General features: G+C 44.1%; 3 protein-coding genes across 11 annotated transcripts in view; 1 reads left to right on the forward strand and 2 right to left on the reverse strand.

Moving 5' to 3' along the window:
- aste1b (asteroid homolog 1b) overlaps positions 1–6,216 on the reverse strand; it is a 67,054-nt gene extending 60,838 nt beyond the window's left edge. For 3 of the 5 annotated variants that reach the window (XM_069911110.1, XM_069911100.1, XM_069911120.1), the window contains exons 1-3: positions 4,888–6,216; positions 1,617–1,824; positions 175–272 (exon numbers count right to left, since the gene is read on the reverse strand). In XM_069911110.1, the coding sequence (XP_069767211.1) occupies positions 175–272; positions 1,617–1,824; positions 4,888–6,216 (1,635 nt within the window). Of the gene's footprint in view, positions 1–76; positions 273–1,616; positions 1,825–4,887 lie in introns of all 5 variants that reach the window. The other 2 variants (XM_069911089.1, XM_069911082.1) reach the window with 1 other exon arrangement.
- Positions 6,217–7,877: 1,661 nt separating this feature from the next.
- The window catches only part of nek11 (NIMA-related kinase 11), a 395,005-nt gene continuing 387,878 nt past the window's right edge, over positions 7,878–15,004 (forward strand). For 2 of the 5 annotated variants that reach the window (XM_069911163.1, XM_069911131.1), the window contains exon 1: positions 11,153–11,255. The gene's annotated coding sequence lies outside the window, so the exon portion shown is untranslated. Of the gene's footprint in view, positions 9,367–11,152; positions 11,350–11,658; positions 12,088–15,004 lie in introns of those variants that run through there. The other 3 variants (XM_069911155.1, XM_069911148.1, XM_069911139.1) reach the window with 3 other exon arrangements.
- On the reverse strand, positions 8,114–8,915 carry hscb (HscB mitochondrial iron-sulfur cluster cochaperone). The gene has a single exon (XM_069911175.1). The coding sequence runs from the start codon at positions 8,882–8,884 to the stop codon at positions 8,114–8,116; it is 771 nt and encodes a 256-aa protein (XP_069767276.1). The 5' UTR covers positions 8,885–8,915.

Here is a 15,004-nt window from a genome sequence, read left to right on the forward strand (position 1 = left end):
TAGTTAATTCCTTTCTCCAAAAGTAGTATTAATTTTGTGATCATGCAATTATAAAAATATAGGTGTATATTCTTACCGTGTAATATCTGGTGTTGGCAGAGGACAGCATAAGAGCTGATTTAAATAGATTCCCATTAAAAGACAACTCTGCCACTGACAGAAGATATGAGCTACCTCTTTATCCGGATATCCTGTATGCAGTTCCCTTTGCCTCAGCTGGGAAAGTCTGTCGTACACCATTCCAATGCCTTCCTCCATGGAATTTTTGTCACCTAGACATATTTAAAGAAAAACAGTTTATCATGCTCCTTTTTATGTGATCGCAAGGATTATTTATTTTGTAATTTGGAACAGAGGTTACCCTTGGAGCCTGCACTTTGTATGTTATTAGCACATGACTCTTGATTTTCTGGATCTAAAAGTCTGCTTCAGCCTTAAATGTATTCAATAAATAGTGTATAAAATTCCAAATATTCACAAGACAGAGGAGGTTCCTTTACATTTCATTCATAATTGGGTCTTCTCAGGATCCACTCAAACAGCCTGAATTTTATGTCAAAAATGTTAACAATTCTTCTGACCTCTAATAACGACTGCTCATTCACTTCCCACCACCCAGTATCCCCCAAAATTTTCCAAGTAAACAAGGTATTCACTTGTACTTTTTCCAATCTAGTTTAAAGAATGAATTCAGTGTTCATGTTGGAGTTTCTTCGGTACTGGAGAATCACTATGGCCTTCAGTACCCATGTATTGTTCAGAAGCAAACTTGAGCTTTCCCTGATTGCCACTTTAAATTTTCTATCTCACTCTTCCTCTGGCCAAATTTATCCATTGCTACCTCCACAATAAGATTGAGGAATAGCACTCCATCTTAGTATGTTGCAGCCTTCTGGACTCAAAATTCAAATTCTCCAACTTCAGATAATTCACCAGTAGCTGTATCACAATTGGCCTATTTGGTTCAAGGACATTCACCTGGAATAAAGGCTCACTTTTCTCCACTAGCATAGCCTGATCTGTGGAGAATTTCCTACACTTGAGCCTTTCTGATTTTTTTTTTCTCCCTCTATTGCGAGATGCCCAGAACTTTTCTTAAAGGTTGATATTATTGCAGAATTTGTGTCATTGTTCAAATACATATATATATGTATACATATATACACACACACAGACAGACAGACAGGTCAGTCCTTGTAAGCATCTCACAGTGTTAGAGATGTTTTGTTAACAAACTGTTTCTTATCCAAGACACACATCAAAAACAAGCTAACTGATCAATTATTCAATCCTGTAGTCATTTGCTAAATTAGCTTACTTTCAGAAGATGAAACTAAATTTATACCACTTAATTTACAAATAAATTGTAAAGTCTTAACATGTAAATGCACTCCTCGCCAGTGTAGAATTAAAAGAATTCCGAAAAAATCTATTGTACATCTGTACATTACCCCTCAGCCACATAAATATTCTTATTATACCAGAGGTCAATTAGTTTATTTGAGTTCCAGTACAAAGCTATTCTAGAAGCGTACATTGCTAAATATATCATGTCACTCCAGTGTATTAACATAAACACATATGCAATTAAGAATTTTTTTGCAACTTTTAGATACCTGATTTGTTTTTTAGTTTATGTAATTCTCCAGTTACAATACAAAGAAGGAGTGCCTGAAGATGGTGCAATGTCACTTTTGGTTCAGCATGAACCACCCAGTAGCAGGTAATGTAAACGGTCAAGTGCAGGTTGGCTGGCAAAGCCTGAACATCAACATTCACTTTCAGAGTCTCCAAAAGAAAACAGGTTCTATCCAAGATGGAAATCTGAAAAATAAAGAATAAAAACATGTATTCTAATAAACCAATTCTGAAACTCAATTTCAGAATGAGGTCCTGCCATGTGTTTTGAGCTAGAGAACTGAATATTAAGCAGGAATGTAACTTTTCTCCACAAATATTAAGTCATGTAAATATTGCTTGCAAAATGAACAGAGCATTGCAACTATAGCAGAAACAAACAATTTTAATTGAAAGAGTATAATTTGCATGTGCAGTTAATATTGAACTAGAAGCACTTCCATCACTAATTTTAAATAAGAAAGTAGTTTCACTAATATTAGGAATTCAGGTTCTGGTCAGATCACGCATGATCTTATTAAAGAAAGGAGTCAATCCACTCCAAATTTGTATGTAAAATGTGTGGCTTTCACAGAAACTTGCCTGCCAAGTCTTAACCAATTAATGGCCAACTGAGAGCAAGGAGTGTCCATTGCTGGCCATTAGGTCTCAAGCACTCACAAAAACTCTCTTGGATGTGGAGCTTTGCCTTGATATTTTCTGTTGACTTTTGGACTGAAGGAAGCGAGAGGAGGTTTGCGATCTTTTTGATATGTCAAGATAATCTACAGATCTGTTAAGAAATTACACACTTCTCATTTAAAAAAAATCAAGATTAAAAGGATATCATTGTTGAGTGATGCTTTTACACTAGAAGAAACTCGATGGATGACTACTGCCTGGAAATTCTAGTGGACTCTTAATGTATGGAATACACTCAAAAAATAAACACCACCTCCTCGAGGTAACACACCTTGATTCTCAGCAGAAGCTCAGCACCTGAGCAGTCAGGGGGAGGGAAGATTGAAAAATAAGCATGCTTACTGGACCAGCAATGGAATAGGGGAAGGCACTTCATTTGGGAAGATCACTCAAAGTTATAAGATCTTATTGTGGAGGTGAGATGGACTGAGTGGGTAGAGCAGCTACACCAGGGATGAGGAAAGGAACAGTTTTTGGGATTGCAAATGACTTAGTCATGACACCCTAAAGATTTTCTCGTATCCAGAATTAACAATCAAGAATGACACTGAATACTCTCTACTTGCCCGAGATGCATAGTTCCAAACACACAGTTCAATGCTATCTGAAACAAATGGCTTGTTTGACTGGTACCTTATCCACAACTCCACATATAAATTCCCTCATCACCCACACACTACAGATGCTATTAGGCACTCAAATTACTTTGACAGCACACACCAAATCTGCAACTTCCATGACCAGGGAAAGGGCAGTTGGCACATGTGAATCATGTTGCCTTGGAATCACATCACCATTCTTTCAGTATCAGTCAATCTAAACCCTAGAACTCCCTATACTAAAGTCTTTGAAGACTCAAATAGGTAGTTCTTCTCCCCCTCCTCAAAGGCATTTAATGATGGACAACAAAATGACAGTTTAACTATACACACCCATGATCCAAAAAATATGAATTTTAATAATACATAAAAGTGCTGCAGAAACTCAGCAGGTCGCATAGCATCCATGGAAAGTTGATGTTTCAGGCCTGAGCCTTTTATCAGGGATGCTGAAGATCAGACAAACACCTGAAAAAGGTGGAGTCCTGGCAGGGGGCTCAGTTCACAGGCTTACAGATTGTGGGAGGGGACAGAGGGCTGAGAGAGATGCTCCTGATTGGAGAAAGGTGTGAGGAGCTAGAAGAAGGTATCAGCGATGAGCAAGGAGGAGTCAAAAGAATGAGGGAAGATGAAGATGGGGGAGGGGAGAAATTGGAAAAATTAATACTGATGCCACCTAGCTGATGTGATGGCCCCCCCCACCGCATTTTCAGTTCATTTTATTTGTGTGAGACTGTCCCTTTAAGAGAACAGATTTAACAACCTGCCTGCAGGATTTGAAGTGATTGTGAAACTAGTATCAAGCTTTGAAGACATCATGTTCCTAAATGGATACGTTTGAAGAGAAGCATGGCAGTATTTCTAAAACCCAGGTGCAGAGACCATGTGACCCACAGATTAAGACAAAATACACAGGAGTGGCTGGTAGCCATTTTTGAAGGAAGCAACACAAGAGTCAACAGCTCTTCAACCTTCTCTGTGGGAATGAGAACCCCACCTGGGTGGTTATAGTCAGAATTGTCAGATTTTCTCCTTGTGCTTTCAGAGGAATGAGAGACCATTTCTACTGAACCATGAAAGGGGTTTTAAAGCACTCTACTGACACACGAAAAGGGTTGTAATTGCTGAAGAAGGCACTCTTCAAATTTCTCTGAAGCACCTCAACCAGGGTGTCATGAGTAATCCACATTCTGTCAACCCCCCCCCACCAAGTCTCTTTCACCCACTTCAGAAAATGCTAACTTCATCTTAAGGCTTGCATGGCTCAACCATTCATCTAAGGCCTGCATGCCTCAACCAATTAAGGGCTGTGTGGCTCATCATATAAAGCCTGTGTGCCTCAACCATCTAAAACTTGTGTGTTGCATCAATCTCAAGTCCACATATCATCAACAAATTCCTGAACTTTGAACTTGGAACTTCTTTCCCAGAATTCAGCCTTGAGCTGTAGTGGCTTGGGAGTTTCCACACACCAATATATTCACACATAGTTAAAGTTTAAGTTAGATGACTGTATATAAATTTAATTAGAGTAGGTTGTATATAATTGTTAATTAATAATTTAAAATACAACACCATCTGGGCTCATCTTTATCGCTGCTGTTGTGCACGTAACACTGGAGACTGCCAAAATGGAATACAAAGTGCTGTTCTCCAATTTACTTGTGGTCTCAACCTGGCAGTACACAAGGCTATGGACAAAAATCAGTTTGGGAATGAGATGTGGAACTGAAGTGGCCCATCACTCAGAGATCCTTCGTGTTGCAATGGACAGAGCGAAGGTGAATTGTAGTGAATGTTATTTGTGTTCCTGAAGCAGAACTTGCAGCCAGAAAGGAGATGATTTCATGATAATTGTGATTTGACTGCAACATTATACCAAATGAAATTTACAACAGGTTAAATTAACTTCCGTTCTATAGGATCCAATTTATAAACATAACTTCTAAATCATTAAAAAATATCATACCTCTGGTAGTCTTTGCAATGAAGATAATCCATATGAGTTGAACTTTTTCAGCACTGCTTGAATGTTAGTTTTTTTCAGAGTCTGTTCAAATCTATCATATTCCTGAACATAAGTCACTTTACTGCATTCTTTTCCTGGCATTTTAGCAGATAAATTCAATGTTGAATCAAGGAAAATCTCATTGGTATTCAGCAGTCCATAAATAACCTGGCGAATATTCAATGAACACCTGTGACTGCTGGTCCTACGCATATTTTCTACCTGAGCAGGGAGGAAAGTTCTCCTCAAGGTCAAGCAGTCACTAAGAAATGGAGCCAATTCTCCTCTCAAGAGAGCAACTAACATCCACTCTGGGGCTTTGCTGGCCAACACAGTGGGAACATGGGGCCTGATGTCCTTGTTCTGAAAGTACGTTGCAAGATCCACTTCTGACTGAGTGTATTCATCCATATGAAAATATAAAAGTTCTCTGATCTTCTCATGTTCACTTTGCTTTATGTACCTCAAAATGTCTTCTATTGCCTCCTTTGGTTCAGAAAACCCAGACAGCCAGTTCAGGAGCCCTTGAATTCGCACATTCTTCCTTCCTGCTGAAGTCCTTGCATGGAAATGTACTCTGGTGAAAATGTTCTCCAAAGAGGGAAGATTAATATAATCATTACCATTCAACACAGCAAAAAGTGGAAGAAGAGCTTTGTTCATGTGATTAAAATAGTTGCAGAAATTTTCAATTGAGAAACACTGAGCCGAAATATAGAATTTTGAATGATCTTCCAGACTACATACATTTTTCCACTTGAAATAATTGAGGGGACAATAACCAGCCTTCAAATCAAAGATACAGAAGTCACTGTCCAGTGTTAGGACAGGGCAATTCCATTGATTTGCAAGAGCGACAATGTCGCGGTCTGCTTCAGAATGACATTGGACAAATGGTATTTGCAACTGCACTAAAACTTGTTTAAAAACTTCTGGTGCAAGGAGCGGCAGAACTGTACCTCCTCCACCCCTCAAAATGGAGTGTGCCTTTATGATTTTGTCCCTGGCACGTTCTTTGATGGTTTCAATTTTTTTATCACTATAGTCGCATCCACCATCAAAAATCACATATGGTGAAATATTACATTGTGACAGAGATTCAAAGAATTTACAGATGATATCTCCAAATGAATCATATTCACCTCCATATTTAAGATCCAAATCTGAGTCAAAATAAAGTCTGTGAAATAAGTTATTGCCGTCAATTATAATCCTAACATTATGCAATGTTATATCATTAAAAAATTGATGATTTTCTCCAATGTAGGACATCAATCCATGGATACCCATGTTGTGCTGTGATCGCCTTCATCCTAAGTAAGAAAGAGAAACAAATTGGGATTGTTAGATCACATATGAATACCACATATGAGGTACAAAAGCAGTCATGCAGCCAAATAAACACAAATAAGTCAATATCTATTTTCAACTGTTAAATAATTTTAACACAACTCAATATTGAATGATTTTACCACAGCTCAACAGAAATTTGGAGTATGCCATAATTTCCATTTCACTCCTCCCGTGGGAGTAGCCACATTTATCCACCTCAACTTTGGCATGAGCTCATTCATTTCAAGAAATTACCATAGGCATTGTATTCAAACATTCGAACCAGCCTCTGGGGATCTACAATCACCACTGTCCACTTGCACTTACTTTTTTTCTCTCCCCGATGATATTTGATAATTTGCAAACTGAAATTGTCAATATTGATTGCAAAAGTTACATTTTGAAGATCATGGAAATATGAAATCCAACAGATGTTTGGAATACTCAGAACTGATGAAAGGTTATTTCTGTTCTATCTTGATAGAGGATACATGAAAGCATTTATCCCATTCAAAAATACCATACTTTTAGTTACAACTTTTTAAATATATTAATGTACTTAGAAAATGTGGTAGCAATTCCAGTCTTCAAAAATCCTTGGATATAGTTTATAAATTATTTTAATGCAAGATTTTAAAATTTAGAATCTTTCATATAGAACACCATCTAATATCACGACAAGGGTGTGGTGAAAAACAAGTAATCAAAAGGAAATACTTCACAATAATAACTACACGAAAAAAAACTTCACTGAGGCTTTTGGCAATTCAAGGTTGTGATATAAATATTAAAAAGGATGGAAGCAGTAGTTTTCACTGGCAAGGCTATGCCATTCGACTTCAGAGAACGAAGATAGCTAATGCTGGTAAATTGAGATGCTTTCTTTCAGTGAATTAGACAGAAGAATCCACAAAAAGGCAGTGTCAAAAATGTAATGTGGTAATTACACAAGTCAAAATTACAAGGTGATGGTGTTAAATCAGGGTTGATATTTTCATGTTTTAGTTACACTTAAAGGATATATGTGCAAAGGCATGCTTGGAGATTTAACCTCAAAACAAAGGTACAAGCTATATTTCCTTTAATATTATGAATATTCCAAGGGTTAAACCAAGCTTTAATCCCCTGAAGAGTTACAGTTAGGGGATTTCAGCAATTTTGAAATCATTTTGATAGCCGAGCCAGAGAAAAAGAAACTGGGCATTTGTCAGACAACATGAAAACCAAAGCCTGGATATTAGGAGAAAAACTCTTCAAAGTCTGAATCAAAATCCTGAATTGGGGGAATAATTCTGAGAAGGTAGAAAAAAATTGTAAGTCACAAGATGCAGGGACTTGTGTCTGGTGCGATGCTGGTGTGAAAAATAAGCATGCTTAATAATAAATGTTGGTACAGATTCTTCCCCTCCACTTTCAGATTTCTGAAGGAACACTGAACCTCTGGACACTACCTCACTTTTTTTGAAATATTCCATTCTTTTTATTGTTAATTTTTACACCTTCTTCTGCACAATACTGCTATAAAGCGACAAATTTCATGTTCTTGACAATAAACCTGATTCAAGAGGCGCTACTGTTTGGAACAAGGTGCCAACGATTCGCAACTGGTAGAAATCAGCGGGTCAGGAAGCAGCCACGTGTAACAGCGGCTCGAAATGACCCGAAACGTGATTCCCCTCCGCGGACGCTGTCTGGTCCGCTGAGTCCTTCCAGCTGCCCGTGGTTTGGTTCGTCCTTGTAGTTCTCAATGATTGGACCCAACTAATTGCCACCCCATCCCGAGGGGAGACTGGTGCCCCTTGACGGGGCGAAACGTTGCGCTTTACCCCAGGCGTCGACCCCCGCAGCCTGGCTCTCAGCGGGGCAGCAGCAGCTCCTTCACTCTGTCTCCGATACTGTTCCAATACTTCATCTGTTGCAGGAGCGGCCGGGCGTGCCGCGGGCGGCCCTGCTCGAAAGCTCGGCCCACCTGCTCGTCCAGCTCTCGCAGTCGCTGTTCCACCGAGGCGGCGACGCGCTGGATACTGGCCTGGCTCTCGGCCTCGGCCAGCCGCTCGTTGAGCTCCAGCACTGCGCCCAGGAAGGCGGGGTCGTCGGCTGGGGCCTCGTCCTCCGCCGCCAACCGCTCGTCCGGCAGCTCCAGCCCCAGCAAGTAGAGGCCTCGGGACACGGGCCTGAGCAGCGCGGCGTACGCCTCGTTGAGCAGCGCCGATTGCTCCTCCGAGTAGCGGCGCTCGGTCTCGGAACTCCGGCCGAAGTTGTCCGGGTGGAGGGCCCGCTGCAGGCGCCGGTGCGACTCCCGCAGCCGCTCGACGTCCAACCGGAAGCGGCGCGGGAGTCCCAGCAGCTGGAAGTAATCGAGCCGCCGGTCCGGGGGCTGCAGGGCCCGGCAGGAAGGGCAGAAGAAAGAGGACGGTTCAGGGCTTGCCCCGCACCGCCAGCACCCGGTCGCGGCGGGAGAGAACGCACGCAAGCCGCTCGGAACAGCGGCTCGGTACCAGAGCTCGAGGTCTCGGCCCAGGGGCTGGGGACCCGCCCCAACCGGCCGCCTGAGTTCTTGAGCGGCGCGTGAACGCCGGCCCGTCAGGACGGCCAAGCGAACCGTACGCATCAAGGAACAGAACATCGCGGAAAGGCAGCTGGCGCCAGGCCAAGCATCGGCGTCACTGGCCGGCCCGCCCTCTCTGCCTGTCGGCCCGCCAGCCAGCCAGACTCCCACGACAGCGCCCCCGGTCTCCGAGACGTCGGGCGGTTACACTCTCCCGTGACCCAGTCATTCAAGGACTCGGACCTCATGGACACTATAGCACAATACAGGCCTTCAGCCATCGATGTTGTGCCGACCCATATATATTTTTAAATATATTAAACCCTCCCTACCCTATAACCCTCGATTTTTGTTTCATCCAGTCTCTTAAATGCCCCTAATGTTTCAGCCTCCATCACCATCCCATGGGTGCTTCTTGGCATCCCCACGGCTCCAATAGAAGACTTTGCCACATCTTCGGTAGAGTTGGTATACTGTGCCCCACTGATGGTTCCAGACGAGTTTGTGCCCGTGGCACAGAGGAGACACTTCGACAGTACTCACAAGACTCCCAAGAGAAGGTAGGAACACTAGCTCCTGTCCCAACCTAGTGCCACAGCCTGACAACTTCCTCTGGGACTGTGACTTTTTTTTGTCCGCAGGGGCATGCACCGGACTCTACTCCAATGGCTAAACAAGGGCCCGTACAAGGTGGTGCATAGACGTGAGTAGTCATGAAACGTTCACCATTGACTGCCTCAAGCTGGCGCACCTAGACCCTGTGACTGTGCCACCCCCATGCTCATGAGGTTGGCCACCCAAACAGAATAAAGAGATATTGGCTGTGGAGTCCATAATCTCCTAATGCTAGTTCATGTGGTGGCTCGCCCACACAGGTGGCAAATTGAGTCACAGGCAAGTCCACGCAGATCTGACTGTGAGAGCTCTGCGTGCGGGTCAAGCCCACAGCCTGATATCATGAAGGTCCCGGGAGTCGTAAGCATCAGGGATTTAAAGACGTGAGAATTCTATTAAAGTCCATTGGTTCAACTCACTTTCAACTCTGTGTGATTCTTCCACCTGCTGCATGCCTGGTGCTCAGTTTTTTTCTCATTTTCCCCCACCCCCAACCCCCCCACCCCACCCCCGTGTGTGTATCCAGAACTAAAGGGCATTACCTCAAGGTGTGAGGGGCAAGATTAAACAGGGACCTGAGGGACAACTTTTTTCTCCACTCACTAGTCTGTATCCGATAGAAGCGGTACAATTTCGGAATTCAAAAGACATTTTGACAAATGTATTGATAAATATTCGGAAAAATGTCGGCAAACGGAAGGAACCAACTTGGAACTTGGAGTTCCTGCTTAATGGGTTTATGACTCTTCAAGATAAATCTTAATTTTCAACTAATTTTTTGAACTTACTTAATTGCGATCTACAAAAGCAGCTCACCTTACTAGCTACACGGACTGCGATGAAACATGGTCTTGTCCTTCTCAATATCAGACCAGACTACAAATGCACACAACAGTTCCGACCAAAAGCAACCCAACGTGCCTCGAAGATTTTAGTTGGGCTGGAGTGAAGCAAAAGTTATCCATAAAAGAAGTTGTGCGAAAATAGAGCAGAATTTGAAATATTCTATCTGTATTTCAGAACAATAGATTTAGAACTAGAATCACTCCACTAATGTGGTCGATATGCAGGCTGAGGGCCTGTATGCAATTTTCTGGTTTTTTTTAAACTTTATTTATGCATTCAAAAAACAAATAGTACATAACATATACAACAATTAACCATAAGCATTATTTTTATATATATATATATATATATAGAAAAAAGAAAAAAAAAGAGAAACCTCCCCCCTTCAACCAACTCTCCTAAGGAGAGCCATAAAGAAACAAAAAGGAAAAAAATAAAGAAAAATTAAATATACATATTAAGATCTAATCAATGTAAATTGAAATGTAAATATTCTGAGTATAACAATCACTTATTAATAAAAAAACTATAATTATCACGTGAAACATATGTAATTTTTTCCATTATTAAACAATATCTCATCTCATTATGCCATCTATTAATATCAATCATATTTGTATCTTTCCACGTACGAGCAATACATTTTTTCGCTACAGATAAATATACAAAAGCAAGTTGAAGCCTTTCAGAGGCTTTGAGTTTTCTGTTTTGAGATTTGGAGTACATTATGAATACTTTCTACACGTTAAATATTAATTTTAATAACACACCAACAACAAATAAATTAACATTCTTAATAAGCGAAGTGGTTCTGTCGTGTGTCGGAAGAAGTGGTGGCCATTGTGATGACGTCACCGTGAAATCGGTCTATCTCCTAGGCTTTGCCAATTTCCCGATGTACTCCACGCCGTCGCGTGGCGACCAGACGCGAAACCCCGCAGATCCGCCAACAGGTCAACAAGGTGCAGATGTATGGCGCGAAAAATAGGTATATTGCACCCAGGGCATTGTTTGAGGTCATTGCCACCGACATATAAGCAGCATTCTTGGCGTAGGGCTTCCTTTTCTCAGTGGGTGGGCAGGTAGGTGCATAGCTGAGAATGAGTCTGTGCAAATGCAGAGAAGATGTACGTCATTTTTAATTAAAAAAAATAGTTTGACCCGTTTGGTTTGAGAAACTGATGGAAACAAAGTATAATTTCTGGCGGAACAAGGAAGTCTGCAGGTGTTGTGAATGTAGTTTAATTATACTCAGCGGGCCACGCGGCATTCGTTGTGTAGCAACGATACATACCAATGTTTCCATTCAGGCGCCTTGATCACGGGCTCAGGTCTGCAAAGTTGGGTATGTATCGTTGCGACGTGAAGAACGCTGCGTGACTTGCAGAGTTCCTCCGGCACTTTTGTGTATAATTTCCAGTTAGTATCTCGTTATATTTATAGAGATTTGACCGTATTAGCTGCTCTTTTTAGTTTGGTTTGCAGAGTCCAGCAAAAATCTATATTCGTTCAGTAATTAGAAAGGAATTAACTGGTTTTATTGAAAAATCTTCCGTTTTCCGATGATCAGCTATTTCTATCAGCGAAGAAGAATTCCGTGCAGTTCCTCCACTCCATCAAAATGCTTTAAAATGCCGTTTTGATTTCTCCTCCGTCTTTTGTTGTGGGATCCGTGGAACCTTAAATGGGAACAACAACCTGTTGCACGGTCCAGTTGGGTTTGCAACACGAGTTTCAAGCACACAAGTTGACTTCTGTGAGAAAACGAGCTGCTGGGGGAACTCCGCGTCCAACAGTAGAGAGGCAAACAGCTGCTTTGTGTAAGTAATAGTATCTCCTTTCTCAATTAAAGTTTCGACCCGAATGATTGACAATTTTTACCTGGTCAGAGTTTCTTCAACAGCTCATTTGTTTGTTCAAGGTTATGGTACCTACAGGCTCTTTTTTTTCACACATTTCTATGTTTGCCATTTGTTTCCCTTGGAAACTTTGGCAACTTTTAATGACGACATGCTAGTCCAGGTCCAAGATTATCGCTATGAGTAGGTGCTGGGGAAGGCTTGACAACTGTTTTTAGGAAAAGTGCAACTAAGTTTACGGTCTCAGAGTGGTACACCTCCGGCCTACTGCAGGGGGCAACCTCTGTGCCTGCAGGAGTGTAAGGGGACATGACAACACCTGGCCAGCTGTCAATCAGTCGGCCTGAATGGATCAAGCCCCACCCGGTCGGGTGTCAATCACCCTCCAGGATATATGCCTGCGCCGGCCTCCCAAAGTCTCACTCAGTTACTGCAGCTACAGCCAGCCTGGCTCTGTGGAAGTCTTTGTGGATTAAAGCCTGTTGTACAGTCTTTACCTTGTGTGTGTCTGATTCAGGCTAACAGCACACGGCAATATAATCCACAAAATTTTCCCACGGCTGCCATGGAAAACTCCTGAGCGGAGGGAGCCTTGAAGTCGACCCACATCACCCAGATGCCCAGACACGCTTTGAGATCTGGCAGCACATGGTCGAGGTAATCATCGAAGCACACGAAGGCAGTATCCTGGACTCGGATCAGAAGAGGTTGGACCTACTCCGGTCAAAGCTGGGTCCCCGCGCCATCCAGGCAACCAAAGGCTGCTTCACGTACAAGAGCGCAATGGACAACCTCAAGAACTTGTACAAGCCCCCCATGAATGTGGTCTGTGCAAGGTACCTCCTCAACACCCGAGTCAGCAACCCGAGGAGATGACTGAGTCTTACCTGGGACACCTGCGAGAGTTGGCCTGACCATGTTTGGCTGAACCCGGGCTACGCTCGAGGGCCATCCAGCAGAGGCTGCTGGAAGACAATATCTATGCCCTAACCAAGATAGTGGAAGTGGTCCAAACCCTGGAAGCGGCAGCCCTGCACATCGATGCCTTCGATTCCAGCTTCCCTCATGGCCCTCTCACTCTGCAGTCCCAGACTGAACTGGAGACGAGAACATAGCTGTGGCAGGTGCCCGGCGCCCCTTGAAGTACTCTGGGTCCTGGTGTGGATCAGACTGACGATCGCACCAAAACTGCCCAGCTAGGAACCTGTACTGTTCCCGATGCGGTAAGAAAGGCCACTTTGCTAAAGTATGCCTCTCAAAACCAACCGGCAGCTCAGCGGCCCTCTATGACCTCCCCCCCGGACCCCTCCATGTGCACGTGCTGGGCAGTGCCATTGTCCCCGCTACAACTTGTGCAGTGTCCGGCCCCGCCAGTGATGATTGCATCGTGTGCCCTGAGCACCTGGACCAGCCCTCGCCAGCGCAGCTCACCGAGAACCAGAACCAAAGTGATGTCACTTCCGGCTGAAGTGATGACTTTACTTCCCTGGCGCAACGAACATGGCTGGGGAAGGAGGCCAGCCATGTGGCGGGACCAAAAATGCCGCTGCCATCTTGGGCCAGGCAGTGGCCGACACAGAGGGCCCCTGACGACGATGTGGTCAACACGAGCGATGACCAGGCTGCCCCACCGATACACCCCACACCTCTGGGCGTCATTGGTTGCCACACGTCACCCCATGACCGACGTCGATGTGGTCAACACGGGCGATGACCAGGCCGCCCTACCGACGTTCCCCACGCCTCTGGACACCGTAAACCACTGCACACAGCCGGAGAGTGACAACTCCAACCCCGAAATGGTCCTGGCTGCAACCACTCTGACCAGGGACATCCCTCACGACCTTGGGCGCTCTATGATGGGTGTGCAAGTCAATGGGCAGGTAACAAAGTGCCTGTTCAACAGTGGCAGCACCGAGAGCTTCATTCACCCGAGTGTGACCCACTCCCTGAGATTAAAAGTCCACCCCACCACCTGCTCAATCACCCTCGCCACCAAGGATAAGACTGTTGATACCCTTGGCATTGCTCGGCCAATATAACTGTGAGAGGGGAGACCTACACGGGGTTCAGGCTCCTGGACATGCCCAAACTCTGTGCCCCAGTCGTCCTGGGCCTGGATTTCCAGTGCCAGCTGTGGAGTGTCACCCTTGTCTTCTGTGGGACACAATCTCCACTCAAGTTGCACAGCGCGCCAACCTACCAGTCTCAACCAACCTGTGGCCTCTCCACACTAAGCATCACCCCACCGGCACTCTTCCCACATCTTACACTAGGTTGCAAGCCAATCGCTGCCAGAAGTAGGCACTATTACACCGCAGACAGAGACTTCATCAAGGCGGAGGTGCGGCGACTCCTGGTAGAAGGTGTCATAGAGCCCAGTAACAGCCCTTGGAGAGCCCAAGTCCTGGTGGTCAAAGGGGAAAATAAGCCGAGGATGGTCATGGATTACAGCCAGACCGTTAACTGGTACACCCAACTGGATGCCTACCCCCTGCTGAGAATAGCCGACATGGTCAACGAGATAGCCCACTACCGGGTTTTCTCCACGATTGACCTGAAGTCGGCGAATCACCAAATTCCCATCCACCAGTAGGATAAACCCTACATAGCCTTTGAGGCAGATGGGCACCTATACCAGTTCCACCGTGTTCCCTTTGGGGTCATGAACAGGGTTTCCATCTTCCAGCGGGAGATGGATAGCATGGTAGACCAGCACAAGCTAAAGGCGACGTTCCCGTATCTGGATAGCGTCACTTTCTGCAGCTGTGACCAGCAGGACCATGATGCTAACCTGGAAAAATTCCTCCAGACGGCCACTGAGCTGAACCTCACTTACAACAAGAAGTGTGTGTTTAGCACCACCCGACTCGCCATC

This window comes from Narcine bancroftii, chromosome 1, assembly GCF_036971445.1.
Source record: "Narcine bancroftii isolate sNarBan1 chromosome 1, sNarBan1.hap1, whole genome shotgun sequence".
Taxonomy (NCBI): Eukaryota; Metazoa; Chordata; class Chondrichthyes; order Torpediniformes; family Narcinidae; genus Narcine; species Narcine bancroftii.

What these genes read in the sequence shown, in the direction of transcription:
- hscb (XM_069911175.1), bottom strand. Translation starts at nt 8,884, where the DNA reads ATGTTCTGTTCCTTGATGCGTACGGTTCGCTTGGCCGTCCTGACGGGC.